The sequence below is a fragment of the Myxocyprinus asiaticus genome, chromosome 8 (genome assembly GCF_019703515.2).
Source record: "Myxocyprinus asiaticus isolate MX2 ecotype Aquarium Trade chromosome 8, UBuf_Myxa_2, whole genome shotgun sequence".
Lineage (NCBI taxonomy): Eukaryota > Metazoa > Chordata > Actinopteri > Cypriniformes > Catostomidae > Myxocyprinus > Myxocyprinus asiaticus.
In genome coordinates this window covers 48086836-48104402 of record NC_059351.1, presented here as the reverse complement: position 1 = coordinate 48104402, position 17567 = coordinate 48086836, and the positions used below count along the sequence as shown (strand labels likewise).

General features: G+C 37.5%; 1 protein-coding gene across 3 annotated transcripts; it reads right to left on the bottom strand.

The window, feature by feature from the left end:
• Positions 1-2504: 2504 nt before the first annotated feature.
• LOC127445412 (polycystin-2-like) lies at positions 2505-17204 on the bottom strand. Of its 3 annotated transcripts, none has more exons than XM_051705463.1 (15): positions 16299-17203; positions 14945-15058; positions 13484-13617; positions 13125-13375; positions 12808-13032; positions 10225-10453; positions 9921-10091; positions 9656-9837; positions 9297-9417; positions 7672-7770; positions 7460-7581; positions 7254-7371; positions 4613-4776; positions 4269-4416; positions 2505-3387 (listed from the first exon to the last, which is right to left on the bottom strand). In XM_051705463.1, the coding sequence occupies exons 1-15, from the start codon at positions 16684-16686 to the stop codon at positions 3160-3162; spliced, it is 2694 nt and encodes an 897-aa protein (XP_051561423.1). In that variant the 5' UTR covers positions 16687-17203; the 3' UTR covers positions 2505-3159. The 3 variants fall into 3 exon arrangements, with proteins under 3 accessions (XP_051561423.1, XP_051561424.1, XP_051561425.1); XM_051705464.1 differs by having other exon boundaries at positions 3160-3387; positions 4613-4773; positions 16299-17204; XM_051705465.1 differs by lacking the exon at positions 16299-17203 and adding an exon at positions 16276-16293 and having other exon boundaries at positions 3160-3387.
• Positions 17205-17567: the final 363 nt, after the last annotated feature.

Genomic DNA, 17567 nt, shown 5'->3' with positions numbered 1-17567 from the left:
AAAAATATGCATTAGGAACCATATTATTTTCTGTGAAAATTGCACTAAAGCACTTTTCTGGAAAATACATAAAAAAGTGTAATCCAAGTTTACGCTGTGTAGAAAAAAACAATGTGTGACCACCTTCATTTTTTTAAATACTTCATAAGGTATATTTCGTGTTTATGAATAGCTATGTAGTATTTTTGCATGTACATTCCTTCTGTTTGACCATGTATTGAAAGGTTTTGGTTCTTACAGAACATGATCGTATGATTTTTTTGCAATCTCCATTACATTCATAATTCTAATTGTCAAATGGCTTTCTTCATAACTGATGACAAAAACTGGATTAATACTGCAGGTTAATTAGTGCTAACTATATATCATATATCATATATAACACACTGTGGTCACGTTCACACAGCAGCAGAATACGGTTGTCAGTCATGTTTTGAGTGCTTAATACGGTTACATTCACACACAGTTCGGTTATTTACGGGTGTGACAACTGCATTCTAAAACCGAACTGACGCCCACAAATTTTCAGGTCTCACAACTGCATTCTCGACAAACCTGTGCTGTGTGAACGGAACCGTACTGGACAACTAGTTGTTAGTTATGTCATGTACAATGAGAGAGCCACGCTGCACTGTACACACGTGTGTCTAGTGTGTTTCATGTGGGGTTTCGTTAACTCACGGAGATGGAGAAATGAGCTGCGTGTCATCCAAATATTCAGCCGCTGTCTTCCACCAGTTGCTCACGGGCACGAGCTGCGTGAAACAAAAATTGCACTCTGCAAGCGGTTAAAAAGCATTCAAAGCTGCTGTCAGTAATTATGATCTGATGGACGAACTTGCGCCTCGATTGGACTTGTTCATTAAATAACGCGGCGGCAATTGTGATAAGACATGCCGGTGTTATGGACATCGCCATCTTTTAGTCACTGTCACTATGGTTCCAGCTGTTAGAATACGGTTGTGCCTTCTGTTGTTCGTTCCTACAGACAGCATTCGAACTGCTACTGTACGCTGTTGTATGAACGGAACATTTCAAGACCTTTAAATAAATACGGTTGTCAATCCCAAACACTGACTGTGTGAACGTAGCCTGTACTTTCTAAGCAGAGTACTCCTTCAAAGCAGGATACAGTACAAAATTGTGATAGAATATGAAGGATTTGTTTTTACCACAATGGCCCTTTCAAAGATGAAGTTCAACAGAAGCATAAAATAGTAAAAGAAGACGCTGATAATCTCGTATCATGGATATGTTGCTTAAGGGGTCGTTAACCCTAACCCTAACCCAGACCGAACGCATTCTAGCATAAAAAAAATAAAAAAAGAACAACAAGGAGTGTTTTCAACTTCTCACAGCATCTAAAAACTTGCCGCTCCTGCACGTGAAAACAGTGAGATGTGGCGCTACAGTCAAAGACGTGTGTCTCGTGCATGTTTACATAGAAATATAAAACAGTGTGGCCAGACACACGTCCTCCCCACCCCCCACGTGTTTTTTTTATTTTATTTTTACATATTGTTATATTACATGTATTGCAGCATTACTACAAAGTAATGCATCAGTATAAAGAAATAATATGATCATAGACAGTATACTACAAAGAATCATTTTCAGCCTGATCTCATGAACATTACGTGACCATGACAAAATTTTTGCAAAACAAAAATTACGTGCTTCATTACACTTTTCACTGCAGTTTCCCAGAGAAATGTCCAGCGGGGGGCGCCAAAAGTGAGTGAAATGGTGTTGTAATCAGACGAAGTTAAGGCTATTGTTAGATGGAGTTTTAATGAGTACAATGTACCTCCTTAATCGAAAACTGTAACTTAAACCTAAACAATAGTGTCCTAAAAGCAAATGAGAGGTAAACAAAACTGACATCCTTACCCTAAACCAACACCTAAACCTAACCAATAGTGCCCAAAAACAAAATGAGAAATGAAAAGCAATTTTTTTGAAGCAACCATGTAATTTCATGTCAGCTTGTGTGTTTGGCTGGGCTCGATCCTCAGTCTGCCAAGTCCAAAACTCTATGAGTTGAGGTACCACCCAAGCTAATCATGTTGGAATAAGTGTGTAAATGTAGTTGGGTCTGTTATACAATGCATTTTAATTTGTCGTTTTTCAAATGATGCGTTATGGTAAAAGTGTTTCGATATCATAACGTAGCAGTGTGTGGGTAATAGTGTGAAAAATGTTTACAAAGTCGTAATCAGCTGTTTTACTTGGGATTTATGTGAAAATAAATAAAACGCACAGTTGTTGTATCGCCTTTAGTGTTCATTTCACCAGAAAACTGCGACGAAACATAGAACACGGCACGTAAAAGTCATACTGACTTGTCATATATTGCAAAAATATAGTTATAATAACGTTCATTCTTTGAGACTAGGTTGAGTATTTTTGTCTTAAAACAAGATATATTTACTTGAAAAGCAATGAGAAATGTTGTCCTTTTTTATTTATAACATTTACGCTTGCATAACAACATATACAACATAAGAAAAAACTATTTGACACCTGATTCAAAGGGAAAATAAGTTTATTTCTCAAGTCATTTTTTCTTGTTTTAAGGATGTTTAGATATTTTTACCAGAAAATAAGACAAAAATACTCTGAGAAAATTATTATAATCTTTTTTTTTTTGCAATTTTGCAATTTTGCAGAAAATATGTAAAACTATTCCTTAAGTAGGTAAAAAAAAAATTTCTTTACCTAAAATGAAAATGCATTTAATTATTGACTATTTAATACGTGGTGTAAACTGAAATTAAGAATCCACTGACCGATCTTAAAATCAAATTAGCTTCATCCAAAATAATAATAAAAGAGGTTTTAGAACTTCCTTTCTGCTTATGAACAAACACTTCAATTTATCTTCATACTTGCATTATAAACCATAGGTTGGCTACAGACAAAAAGCCCCAATTAACTTTAATATAAAGAAACACAAATAAATAGATTTTGTGTAGGACTATTTACTTCTGCAGCTGTGGCCCTGTGGAACAATGGTCAACCGTGAAATATTCCTTCCAACCTTTTTACCAAAATTTTACTATATACATTTTGCCCACTGCATCAGACATGGCACCGGAGAACAAACTGTGGAACACTGAAATGCGTGATTTATAGTAATGTTTATAAAACTGAAACCCCTCAAATGTGGGCAGCCCCATTGACCGCACCATTCGGGCCCTCACTGGACAGCGATGAGGGTGGGTGGGAACTGCGTGGGCGGAGCTGCGCAGCTATGGCGATGGGCGTGGCCTGGTGGTGGCTGACCTGAGATATTGTGTCATCAGACTCCCAGCACTCTAGCTCTTCTCTCACGAGCCTGTCCATTTGCTCTCGGTGCAGCTCTGGATCTCTGCCCATACTCTCATCCTGGAAAAGGAGAGGACGGAATGTTAGCTATGATAAAAATCATTGGTACACTTTAACAAGGTTTTAAAGCTGAAACAAATTGTCTCTATAAATTTATAAGCTTGAACTTAATGTTTCAAATGCATTTATGTTCAAATCAGGGTTTCCACACCTACAGTATCGACCGATGAAAGTCCAGGACTTTTGCATGACTTTTCCAGTAGCTTGGATTACTGACTCAAGATTTTTTTTTCTTCATTATTTTGAAATGAGCAATTTCATGCCAAAGCAATGTTTAAGACCATAGCATAGCTTGAAAAATGTATATACACTATGTATTGTTCCATTACTTTTTAATATTGAACTAATTTCCATTAATTTTCCAGGCCTAGAAATCCCTATTTTAAAATTCCCTGATATTTCTAGGTTTTTCATGACCATGGGAACCCTAGTGATAACTGGATAAGGATTTTCAGAAATTATTTTATTGACATTGTGCTTATAACATCTCATTTCAAGCCGATGAAATATTTCAAAGCCATATATAACTAGAAAAAAATATATATTCACTATGGAAATGTCCATGAATTTTTAGGGCATTGTTAAATGGACAGTTAATCCAAAATGAAAATTCTGTCATTATTAACTCAGCTCATGTTGTTTAAAATTTATATGAATTTTTTTCCTTTGTGGAATACAAAAAAAGATGTTAGACAGCATGTAAGCCTCATTCACCATTCACTTTCATTGCGTCTTTTTTCCTTACAATGAAAGTTAATGGTAACTGAGGATAACATTTGCCTCTTTTTGTGTTCATATGGGTGTGGAACAACATGAGGGTGAGTAAATGACAGAATTATAATTTTTCGGTGAACTATCCCTTTAAGAGTTTCTTTCATCACCTCTATGACTCCATCCAGGATTCGTCCAAGCACATCTCTCCTCTTCATCTTGGCTCTCTCCACGGCCTCTAACTTCACAATAACAGCGTCTATCTTTGACACAATACTGCCAATAGAATGCTCCATGCGGTCCACTCTACGCACAAGCCTGATAAACCACAGAAAGCATACAATACTTACATTTAGAGGTAAAAAAGAAAATTTTGGACACTTCCCTTTTTTGTTTCTTACTAGTGTCATTATAATCACTTTGTTACAAATTGAACAATTCAGCAGTTCTTAATGAAAGCTAAAAATGTTAAGTTCAAAGTAATTTTGTAAAAGTAGTGATAAGCAAAATTTACACTTGGAACTCCTCATATGACACGCCTCCTGAGCTGCTGCCACGGCGACGAGAGCTGTGTCCACTGTCCTCATCATCGTCCTCCTCGGAGTCGTCCTGACTGCCGGAGAAGCTCCGCCCACTCACTGGTCTGGGCAGTGAACTGTGCTCCAGATCCAAGTCCTCCTGACATGTGTTGAAGACATACTAAGAATCTGCTACAGTTTGTGTTTTTGTCCATTTACTGATTGAGTAAATCTTGTCTAAAAGTGTTCTTGTTCTGTCCTCATTTTTGTGCCAAAACAAAGGTGATATATATATATATATAATTTTTTCTTTTTTTTTCTTTACAATTTCAACACACAGATTCTCAGCTTCATTTTAAGTCGACTCTTTAGTCTCTGCAACTCTACCTTTTTTTTCTATTTTTAGGAAAACAAAACATTTCTATATAAGGAAAAAAAAAACAACTGCACTACGGAGGCAGTTTTTTTCTTCGGAAATAGTTTTGTGTGCTCTTGCAATAGGTTTTGCATACACTTGCAATATTTTACGTTCCTTCCCAATAAGTTTTATGTGCCCTTGCAAAAATTTTGCCATGGTTTTACTATAGTAATATTTTAGCAACCATGTTTTTTTCAGGCAAAACTTATTGTTAGGGCACACAAAAATATTGCGAGGGCACGCAAAACTTATTGCGAGGTAACGCAAATTATTGAGAGGTAATGCAAACTATTGCGAGTGAACGCAAAACTAATTGCAAGGGCATGCAAAACTATTGTGTGGGAACGCAAACTATTATGAGGGAATGCAATTGCGTGGGGATGAAAAACTGCTGCGAAGAAATGCAAAACTTATTGAGAGGGCACGCAAAACTATTGTGAGGGAATACAAATTATTGCGAGGGCACACAAACTATTGCGAGGGAACACAGAACTTATTGAGAGGGCACACAAAACTATTGTGAGGGAATGCAAATTATTGCGAGGGCACAAAACTTATTGTGAGGAAACGCAAAACTTATTGCAAGGCAACGCAAACTATTGTGAGGGAATGCAAACTATTGCTAGCGAACGCAAAACTAATTGCAAGGGCATGCAAAACTATTGTGTGGGAACGCAAACTATTACGAGGGAATGCAATTGCGTGGGGATGAAAAACTGCTGCGAAGAAATGCAAAACTTATTGAGAGGGCACGCAAAACTATTGTGAGGGAATACAAATTATTGCGAGGGCACACAAACTATTGCGAGGGAACACAGAACTTATTGCGAGGGCACGCAAAACTATTGCGAGGGAACGCAAGACTATTACGGGGGAGGGCTAAACTATTACAGGGAGGGCAAAATTATTATGGGGAACGCAAAACTATTGCGAGGGAACGCAAAACTATTGCGAGGGAACACACAATTGCGAGGGCTATTGCGAGGGAGGGCAAAACTATTGCGAGGGAATGCAAAACTATTGTGAAGGAAAGCAAAACTATTGCGAGGGAGGGCAAAACTTTTGCGAGGGAGGGCAAAACTATTGCGAGGGAACGCAAAACTATTGCGAAGGAATGCAAAACTATTGCGAAGGGAAGCAAAACTATTGTGAGGGAATGCAAACAATTACAAGGGAAGGCAAAACTATTGCAAGGGAACACAACTACTGCGAGGGAACGCAAAATTATTGCGAAGAAGCACAAAACTATTATGGGAAGGGCAAAACTATTGCGAGGGAACGCAAAACTATTGCAAGGGAGCACAAACAATTACGGGGGAGGGCAAAACAATTGCGAGGGAGCACAAAACTATTGCGAGGGAATAAATACTATTGCGAGGGAATGCAAACAATTACGAGGGAGGGCAAAACTATTGCGAAGGAACACAACTATTGCGAGGGAATGCAAAACTATTGCAAGGGAACGCCAAACTATTGCAAGGGAGCACAAACAATTACGAGGGAGGGCAAAACAATTGCGAGGGAACGCAAAACTATTGCGAGGGAACACATACAATTGCAAGGGAGCGCAAAACTATTGCGAGGGAGTGCAAAACTATTGCGAGGAAATGCATACTATTGCGAGGGAGCGCAAAACTATTGTGAGGAAATGCATACAATTGCGAGGGAACACAAATTATTGTGAGGGTGGGCAAAACTATTGCGAAGGAAAGCAAAACTATTGTGAGGGTGTGCAAAACTATTGCGAGGGAGCGCAAATCTATTGCGAGGGAATGCAAACAATTACGAGGGAGGGCAAAACTGTTGCGAGGGAACACAACTACTGTGAGGGAACGCAAAATTATTGCGAAGAAGCGCAAAACTATTACGGGGGAGGGCAAAATTATTGCGAGGGAATGCAAAACTATTGCGAGGAAGCACAAAACTATAGCGAGGGAGCGCCAAACTATGATGGGGGAAGGCAAAACTATTGCGAGGGAACGCAAACTATTGCAAGGGAACGCCACATTTATTGAGAGAGAGCATGCTAAATTCATTGCGAGGCCACTCAAAACTATTGCAAGGCAACGCAAACTATTGCAAGGGTTTGCAAAGCTGTTGCGAGGGAACGCAAACTATTGCGAGGGAATGCAAAAATTATTTCGAGGGCACGCAAAACTATTTCAGAAAAAAATTCCCGCCTTTTCCTTTAAGAGGCTCCGTTGTATTAGATTTCTCACTCTCTCTTTCTCCAGGTCATCTCTCATCTGTTGATATTCATGCTCGGTCAGTTCCTGATCTCCATTAAGGTCATACTTGGCAAAGATGGCTTCAATTTCAGCGTCTGAATGGCCCTTTCTGAGTACACACAAAAATATTAGTTACAATGTAAAAAAATTTTTTTGTTGGTATTTTGTATCAGTTAACATAATTATACATTTCTCACCCTCTGAGGTCTTGCCGGAGTTCATCAAAGTTGAGTTTGCCCCCAGCCAGGTGTAAGCTGTCTGGGACATTATTGATGGAGGTCTTCTTCAGCTTGAGTTTTACAATTGCCCTGTTATAGCCCTGAATCAGAAGGGGAAAAGATCAATTATAGATATATTGCAAATTATTTAGGTCTATTTCTTTGTTGAATTCCATTTTGTTTGCTCATACCTTCTTGATCAGGTCTGTTATCTCCATCTCTGACCGCTGCTGGGCCATATCAGCTTTCACCTCAGAGTAAGTGTCATTAATGATGGCCAAGAACATATTCTAAACAAATCAAAATGTAACACAGGTGGTGAAAAAAGACCACAGATACATTTGACAACTCCTCATGCACTGGGGGCGTGGTTTAGCCTGCAGAAAAGCGAAGCTGTTACCATAGTTACTCATTCATTCCTATGAGAAAAAATATCTGATGAATTTGGCTATTTTAACAACGTAAAACTTGATGAAAAGATGTTGTGTAGTTTTTAATACTTCAGACAAAGCCAAAAATCCTGGAACAGAATTTTTACTTGGAAAAAAAAAAAATCTAACCTATTCTACAAATTACTATCCCTAACCCTTTTACGACAAAAATTGCACCCAAAAGAAGACCACTGTGTGCCTGCTGTCGACCATATGCTGGATGCGTGGTTTACAGGTAGTTGGGAAACATCAGACTGGATTCAAGACTAAATCGATCATCTTATTATCAAAACAGTGTTTCCCGCAGAAACATAATGATGAGTTAACCCCAGAGAACAAAACGATATACATTAGAAAACTTGACTTGATAGGAGTGATGCGCTGAAAGCATACATTACATGCTTTAATGATGCATACCTTTTCCCGGTGGATTGGTTTGGCAAAGTGTTTAATAAATAGGGTTTCTGGTAAATTTGCTGTAAAATGTTTAGGTACACAATACAAATGCATGCTCATCTCCACTGCACTGTCTTTACTGCCAAACAAACTACTTACTTTGTTACATTGATTAGGAAAACTGCTTATGATTATAGGTCCAATTGTTGCTATATTGCATAATGCTACATATTATTTTCGAGTTTAATAAAATGTACTGTATTACTCATTATTGAATCCCAATAAATTATCTTTTGTTCACAGTTTTACTGTAGGTCTAACAAAATGTATAATTACCTTATAAACTTATAAAACTACTTGCATTTTCTGCTGAGGCTGTAAATTTACAATTTACAATCTTTCATTTAATTCATATCAGCCCTGTCATATGTTTCACATCTTAGATTTGAGCTATTTCATGTGTACACTTAATTAATCTTAAATCATATTAAAGATATAAATAAAAGTGTTGATGATTATAAAAACAAAGAAGTTAAACATGTTTTAGATACCAGTCGAATGACAAAATGTAAATGTGACAATCATTAATGTAAACTTCTGTCACCAGGTGGCCTGGGACTTCTAAGAAACTGCGGTATGGCTCAACAGATGAGACGAGCCACAGCGCTCTTCTTTCAGCTTGAATTTTTGTTGGATGGCGAGTGAAAAAGTTCTGGAGATTTTGGCTTCGTTTGACGTGTAAAAAACTACACAAAAACTTTTTGTCACATTTTTCGTTGTTAAAATAATCAAATCTATTGCATATTTTCCCCTGTTTTTCTCATAGTAATGAATGAGTAACTTTGGAAACAGGGCTTTGCTTCTCCCCACGAGTGGGCGGGCCCTCCTTGCCGACTGTATCTATACACCTAGTTATAACCCGGTGCAAATAAATACAAGTGTAAATTAACTGACTTAGTTATATTTTATGTTCTTCTTGTGGCGTTTACCAATAGAATCATGAAGATGAAGAACACGAAGGTGGAGAAGTAAATGGGTCCCAACACTCTGTCGGCCTCCTCAATCTCTGAGAAGTCAAAATCACCCAAAATGATCCGGAACTGGGTGAAACTGTCAACAGAGATCATAAACATGATATTTCTATACAAGATTTATGTATACCCTTTAACTTAAACCCCTTTCCCAGTTGAGAATAGTGTTGGGTAAATTACTCAAAAAAAGTACACCACTACAAATGACCAATTCCTTCTCAACTTCTCTCTACCAATTAACTAGCTCTGCAGGTTTTGTGTACATGTAATTTTTCATTTGGAAACTGTGTGTAATGAATGAGGCCTCCAAAACTCACATGCAGGCCTGAAAGGTGCTGAAGTCATCGACCTGAGTTCCAAATACTAAATATGCCAGCTGAGCATAGGCAAGGAACACAATGAAGAACATTATGGTGAAGCCCATCAGGTCCTTAGCACAGCGCGACATGGTGGTGGACAGCTGATTCATGGTCTTGTTGAAGTTAATAAACTTAAAAAGCTGTGGGAGAAGCAAGACAGTTGTAGTTACGCATTTTGATGACACAAATAAGGAGTTTTACATGCCAAAAGTTGAGTTCTCACCTTGACCCATGAGAGGAAGACGATGACAGCAGCCAGATTGTTAAAGTGAACTTGGAGGCGAGCCAGGGGCTCAAAGTCTGGGTATGTGCTGTGGTTCTCCAGCAGGAAGTGAAGTCTGTGACTGACTGCTGATGTTCTGCAGATGTTTATGATGATGGCTGGGACACTGAGCTGCAATGTAGAGATAGTAAATACAATAAAAAAGGCCAACTGTGGCACCTACATCAGCACGGCCCAAAGTGTCATACTCAAGAGCAGAAAATACAGAGAGTATTTTAAGTCTTCATAATGCATAATCATCTACCATAACAATGAGAACATCCAAGCAGTTCCACAGGCTCTTGAAGTAGCGCAAGCGATTCAGACGGATCTCTAGAACTTCTTCTACCAAGTAATACAGCACAAAGAGGCAGAAGCCCACTTCACAGAAGCCCACAAAATAGTCCCAGCTGGATACGTAGCGGATTAGACGCACAGTCTGGAACTGCCAGGATGTCACAACGCCCCCTGTGGCTGGAAACTCCACTAGCAATCTACAGCAAAGCAAGAAGGTGTAGACCTTTAGGACTGATACTAAAGCAAGGCATAAAAGTAATCCATACAACTCCAGTGGTTAAATCCAGGTCTTCAGAAGTGATCCAATCGGTTTTTGGTGAGAACAGACCAAAATGTAACTCTTTTTCACTGTACACCTTGCCAATGCAGTCTCTAGGCACAATCATGATTTCAAGCTTGATTAGAATTCCTAGTGCTTGATGCATGCACAGAGTGCTAGAGGACGCCTGGAAGTGTAATCGAGCTTGAAATCAAGATCGCCAAAGAGACTGCTTATGGGGGCCTGGGTAGCTCAGAGACTGTTGACGCTGACTACCACCCCTGGAGTCGTGAGTTCGAATCCAGGGTGTACTGAGTGACTACAGCCAGGTCTCCTAAGCAACCAAATTGGCCCGGTTGCTAGGGAGGGTAGAGTCACATGGAGTAACCTCCTCGTGGTTGCGATTAGTGGTTTTCGCTCTCAATGGGGCATGTGGTAAGTTGTGTGTGGATCGCGGAGAGTAGCATGAGCCTCCACATGCTGTAAGTCTCCGCGGTGTCATGCACAACAGGCCACGTGATAAGATGGGTGGAATGACATTTTCAGAAGTGGAGGCAACTAGGACTTGTCCTCCGCCACCCGGATTGAGGTGAGTAACTGTGCCACCACAAAGACCTAGTAAGTAGTGGGAATTGGGCATGCCAAATTGGGGAGAAAAGGGGAGAAAATTTGAAAAAAAAAGAAAGGAAACTGCTTATGTCGGGATTTTTTGTGAAAAAGGATCTACATTTTGGTCTGTTCTCATCCAAACAAAATAGATCTCTTCTGAAGACATGGATTAAACCATTAGAGTCTTGTATATTACTTGTATGCTTCCTTTATGTGCTTTTTGGAACTTCAAAGTTTTGGAAACCATTCACTTGCAGTGCATGACCTACAGAGCTTAAATATTCAAATCTTAATTTGTGTTTTGCAGAAGAAAGAAAGTCATACAGATCTGGGATGGCATGTTGAGGGTGAGTAAATGATGATGAATTTTCATTTTTGGGGGAACTGTTCCTTTAAGTGGCCTTGATGATGTCACCCCCAAAAACAGACTTTTAGATGCGCAATAATTTTTTACATTTAGATGAAAGATTATGAAGAAATTTTTTGGTGCACTGATGAATCGTTTACAATAAGACTAAGAACGTGTTTTAAGAAATGATATCTGGTTCATTTTGATTTCATGTTGACTTGTTGACAATGTTTGTGAATCCACTCTGTATACATACAAAGCACTTAAAATAGAATACAATGCATTCCAGATAATGCACTCTTTTATAAATGAAATATACAACATAGACAACACTTTCATTAAATTATTATTATTATTATTTTTTTATGAAATCACACTTTTTTTCTAATTATATAAAATATTTGTTCTTTATGTTGGTGTTTATTCAACTTCTGGACATTTTTGCAGTGTGGACGCCTGAAAGTCTCATTAAAACATTTTTCATACTCACTGGTTGCTAGTTATCTACTAGTTAATTGTCTGCGAACAATGTTTATGTACTGTATATGCATCACAGGACATTTCTGTCATTTTTTATTTTTTTCTGCAAGTAATAAAAATTTCCACCAGTGTCATTTCCAGCACATCTCAAATTCTGTGCGTGGACATGACAGTGTTAGAAATTACATTTTTTGTATTTTGTTTTTAAAATGTCTGACTCCTATGTCTCAATAAGAATAATTTCATTGCTAACATTTTTTTGTATACTAAATACAAACAATTAAATTATTTTTCACACTTTTTGTATAATTTGGAAAAATTCAAGTTTGATTGGAAATGACGGCCAATAAAAAATTCTGCTCAAAAGTAATATTTACTTTTTTCAAATATATATATTTTTTTTAAACATCTCTTTATTCATATTTGCTCTTCATCGACACTTTTGACAATTTGAATAACAAGTACATTAACTTTTGGGGAAAAAACTACTTGGGGCAAAATTGTTTGACGAGGTGGAAATGACGCCACAACTGTGGGACAGTCGTTTTTTTTTTTTTTTTCTTTTTTTTTATTAATATAAATAAATTTTCACACAATAAATACTGAAATGATTTTTGTTTATTTTGACTCTTTGTTAGTAATTTGTATATTTTGTATTTTATAATGGATTTGTAATAGTTCAATGTTGAAAGTCTGGGACAAGGCTAAAACAATAAAATCTATAAATAAAATGTATTTACAAAGTACCAAAAATAAATAATGAAGGCCTGGTTAAAAGTTTCCCAATCAGTTTTAACGAGACCTAGATATAAAAAAAACAAAACAAGTAGAATTCCATTTCTTCAATCCATTACCTGATGATACAAAACAGGTTAATGTTGCCATTGTAGATGGAGAAGTCCAGGAACACAACTCTGGTGCCACGGTCCAGCCAGAGGTTGTTTTTTAACTCCCGCAGCTGATTGGCTGACTTCTCTCGAGTGCGGGACAGATCCTGGTAGTAACCTCCACCTCCATAGGTCGACACTTGCCCCGAGTAACTGCTCTCACCCAGGCTGCTCTCCCCTGAGTACACCCACCTAAAATACAAACAGCATACTCAAAAAAAGATCAACACTGAACATATAATTCCTTGTTATTCATAATAAGCCATAGGTATGTTGTTACATACGCTGTCCCATTTTTAAGTCCGTACGGTGCCTTGTCCTCATTGGCAGGAGAATAGATGTTAAAGCAGTCGTAAACTTCATCATGTAGGTCTTCATGGATAGCGCAGGACTCATTGTGCACTCTGAGCTGCCGGAGACGTGGGACGCCCAACAGAAGGTTTTCATAGTAGATCAGACTCTGGTTTTCTGGGAGGCTCTTATTGTTGTACCAGAACTCCCAGTACACGCCATTAAGAAAAGGCCCTTCTGTAAACTACAAATAATGCTTTGATTAAGCTCTCTATTCAAGCTTTCACAAATTTAGTACTAATCTGCCTTTAGTACTTTATAGTAAGTGTATCAAAGGTAGTCGAGGAATTACTTTCCAGAAGTCCTCCATTGTTAAAAGGGTCTTGAAGGTTGTTGGTTGTCCATTCGTTAATGGCACATCCACGAAGAGTTGGGACATGACTTTGGTGTAGTAGTACATGTGGGTGCTCACCATTCCATAGGTTACTAATGCAAATTCAAAGACGTGACAAAAGCATGTTTTAATTACATATCAAGATGTTCTAGCACCATTAAAAAATGTCTTATAAACAAAATGAAATTGTGTATATTTCAGAGTATATTTGCATTTACAGAATATGAAAACAAATCATCTAGGCATAATTTCTTTACCATTTATTGAATTAATGTTTTGTAAATTGTATTGTATTCTTAAGTTATATGAAGTCTTTACACCGAGAACAGTGTATAAACCAGATGCTGGAAAAGGAAGCAGATTTTGCTATGCTTATCATGAGAATTTAGAGTTCCAGTTATTTCAGCAAGAAAGGTCAGCACAGCTGATGTAGACAAGGATATAGCAGTAGCCACATGGAATTTTTTTCATTTTAACAACTGATGAAAAAGTGACTTCTATTATATACAGTATCAGTATTGTTTCTCCAGGTATATTGGCAGCAACATATTAGAAAATTATGTTACAAAAAGTAAAAACAAAGTAAATGGTAAGCATAAAGTTTTCCAATTTATTACTCTTCATTTGACAAACATCTCCAATGGATTTTACATTAAGTATATGAATAAGTCATAATAATGAAACATTTAGTGCAATAATCAGTCAATGTATTAAAACTAGGGCTGTCGATTTAACGTGTTAATTCAACGTAATTAATGAGTAATTACATGAATTATATTAAAAAAATTAACGCGAATAATCATGTCCCCAGACCGTAATAACTAAGGAATATTCCTACCATAAGAGCAATTCAAGCTTGAAGTACCACCTGTTTTCAGCAGAGGGCAGTAAGCAAAACTCCAGCTGTATAGGCAACCTACAGCAATCCACACTCAGGACCAGCTCAGGAAATACAGGTTGTTGTGTTCAAACACAGCTGCACGGAGCGCAATTCTGAATGCAGAGATCTCGACATGTTTTTTTCTAAGTTTCAAACTACTGTACGTTTAACTTGACACAGCGAAAAATGCTGAACCAATGACGCAACCAATGTAAATTGCTCCCAAATCAGGTGTGCGTTGACACGTCCTCAGAAAAGCCCTTATAATAAATGTGAAATGTAGGCCAATGAGAGGCCTACAATAATCAATTAAATACTAGTTCAACAATATGGACATAATGTAATGCATTTTAATCTGATCTATTATTTTTATAATATATATTTTATTTATAATTATTTAAATATATATGCAATTAATTTGATAAATTAATCGGTAAATCACGTAATTAATTTGATAAAAAATTTAAATCTACAGCCCTAATTAAAACATAAAATGTTGACTGGTTATCGCTTTAATAACTGTCCAATACTCAACTTACATATGCAGAGCGTGATGAGAAAGAGGATGTAGGTGATCATCTCTCTGAGGACAGTTTTCAGGTACATCTCTCTGTTACTGTTGCTGTGGCCCAAAAGACGAGTGTCCCACAGTACTTAAACAGAAAAAAAAGATTAGATATACAGCAATCAAATATTGATTTCTGAACTCTTCCTAAGTTAAAAAATTAACAATGTGTTGTTTAAAAATGAATATGAACTTGTTTTCTTTGCATTATTCAAGGTATGAAAACACGGCATCTTTTTTGTTATTTTGGCCAGTTGTCATTTTCTGCAAATAAATGCTCTAAATGACAATATTTTTAATTGGAATTTGGGAGAAATGTTGTCAGTACTTTATAGAACAAAACAAAAATGTTCATTTTACTCAAACACTTACCTAGAAATAGTAAATCCAGAGAAATGGATAATTTTGCAGTGTTCTCTTAATTTTTTCCAGAGCTGTACATACACCTTTATCCAGATATCTTAAATTATGCCACTGATAATTACTACACTGAAAAAGTGGTAACCTGAAATTAAGGATCAATTTATACTTGATTTAACCCATAACAAAAATGCACAAAGCACATTTTTAGGTTACCTGACAAAACATTATATATAGACTAAGAATGCATTGATTAACCCCTAAAAAAAAAAAAAAAAAATGTAATCTTTGGTATGATTAGATGTAGGCTAAATTAAGACATTATGTAATCTCTTCATAAACTTTTTTCCCCTTTTAGGACCACCACAAAAGTTTTTTTTTTTTTCCCAGATCTAGCTTCCTTCTGGTGACATTTTTCAGCAAATTTGTCCCTTAACGTAACCTATATACACACAACCTTCCATAGATTTCTTCTATTGTTCCCATATTCCCATAAGGGATACTGTACACTAAAATTAGGGTTCTGTCGTCATTTTCTTTCAAACCCATAGGGCTTTCTCTTTTCTGTGGTACACGCATAAGGGGATGTTAGGCCGCATTACACCCTCAGTCACCATTCACTTATATGTAAAATAATGAATCTTTATAGTAAACATTTATTATAGTAAGAATTATTCATTTTATAGTAATTCTTTTATACATTATATATAGCCTATAAATTAGGGGTGTAACAGTTAATTTAATTTTTAATTTACAACATCTCCTGAGTTCCAGGGACTAAAAGAAAGTCATACGGGTTTGGAACAACATGAGGGTGAGTAAATAACGACATATTTTTTTATTTTATTTATTTTTTTACTTTTTGGCCTAATTATGACCTTTTATGCTAGTGCGGCACATTCACATTAGGTTAAGAGATTTTACTCTATTTATAAGGTATTTTACATCATGTAAATTCGAAGTTCTACCCCTCATTTTTTGCAGTATCCTCTTCCCGCAGCTGCGGTGTTCATGATGCACTGGGGGAGTTGGATACGGTCCTCTGTTGATTCGTGCACTGATGCCAGTGAAGCTCCCGCTGCCGCTGCTGGAGGCCGTGGACACAGACCTCCGGCCCGGGCTCGCCGGCGGCCGGTCCGCCTCCATCATCCCCTCCTCCGGCTCGAAGCCCGGGTTATCCCGGCTCCACGCCTGCCTGGAGCTGGAGGTTGGTGGAGAGGGGGTTTCATCGGGCACCCCCAGGCCCACTTCGTCATGATGCATGTTTTTCATCTCAATACCTTCATGAGGCGGAAGTGATGCTGCAGATGCCGCCGGGGTCTGCGGTGCTTGAGGCCGTACGCGACTGGGGCTCATTGTGCGACTCAATATAACTGTATATCAGTGATGTATTTCATATTATTACGTTCTTATACAATGTGTGCCAAATTTACAAGAGGTGCAAACTAAAAACTTTTGAAAAAAAAAAAAAAAAAATGCTACAACATCCGAACACACAATCTTCGTCTGAAAGTATTGACGTCTTGACAGAAACATGTTTCGCTCTGAAATGGGAACTTCAGTCAAGCGTTTCAGTCAAGCGAGTGAATAAAAGCAGTTTTCCAGTCCGGACACAGCCATATTTTCCCCAGTTGTTCTCCTAAAATTCCAGACCAGAGGAATCCAGTTACACTGACATCAACCTCTGGAAACTTCAACACTTTTCTTTTCTTTTCTTTTTTTTTTAGCGCAGCTCCTCCCTTTCTTTCCACCGCACTTTCCGTGAGACTCCCAACATAACCGCTTTTAAGATTAAAACAGCAAGTCTAAATATTTTACTTCCTTGAGATTATTTTGTAAAAGGGTTAAACGTTGTCCTGTGATGTTACATGTGGCACGAGCTTCACAAGAAAACAAAAGTTTTCACATTCTGTCGTTGTTTGGGCCTGTTGCTGCCAGGCAACAAGATGCCGCCCCTCTCCAGGATTGGATGAGGGATAATGAGTGACAGTTACTTGAACCAATCAATGAAGTCCACAGAAAGCTTTTTCGAATTGTTAATTTGAATAGGATTATTTTTATTTTTTTACTGGTTTAAAGGGGGTTAGTTGCATTAGCTTCAAAATGTGAAAATGTATATAGCAATTCCGTAGACATTAGTTCTCAATAATGGCTTTTACAAAAAGTGCCATATTATGTAATAAATGTAATGTTACATAATATCATAAAAAGTAATGTCACACACACACACACACACA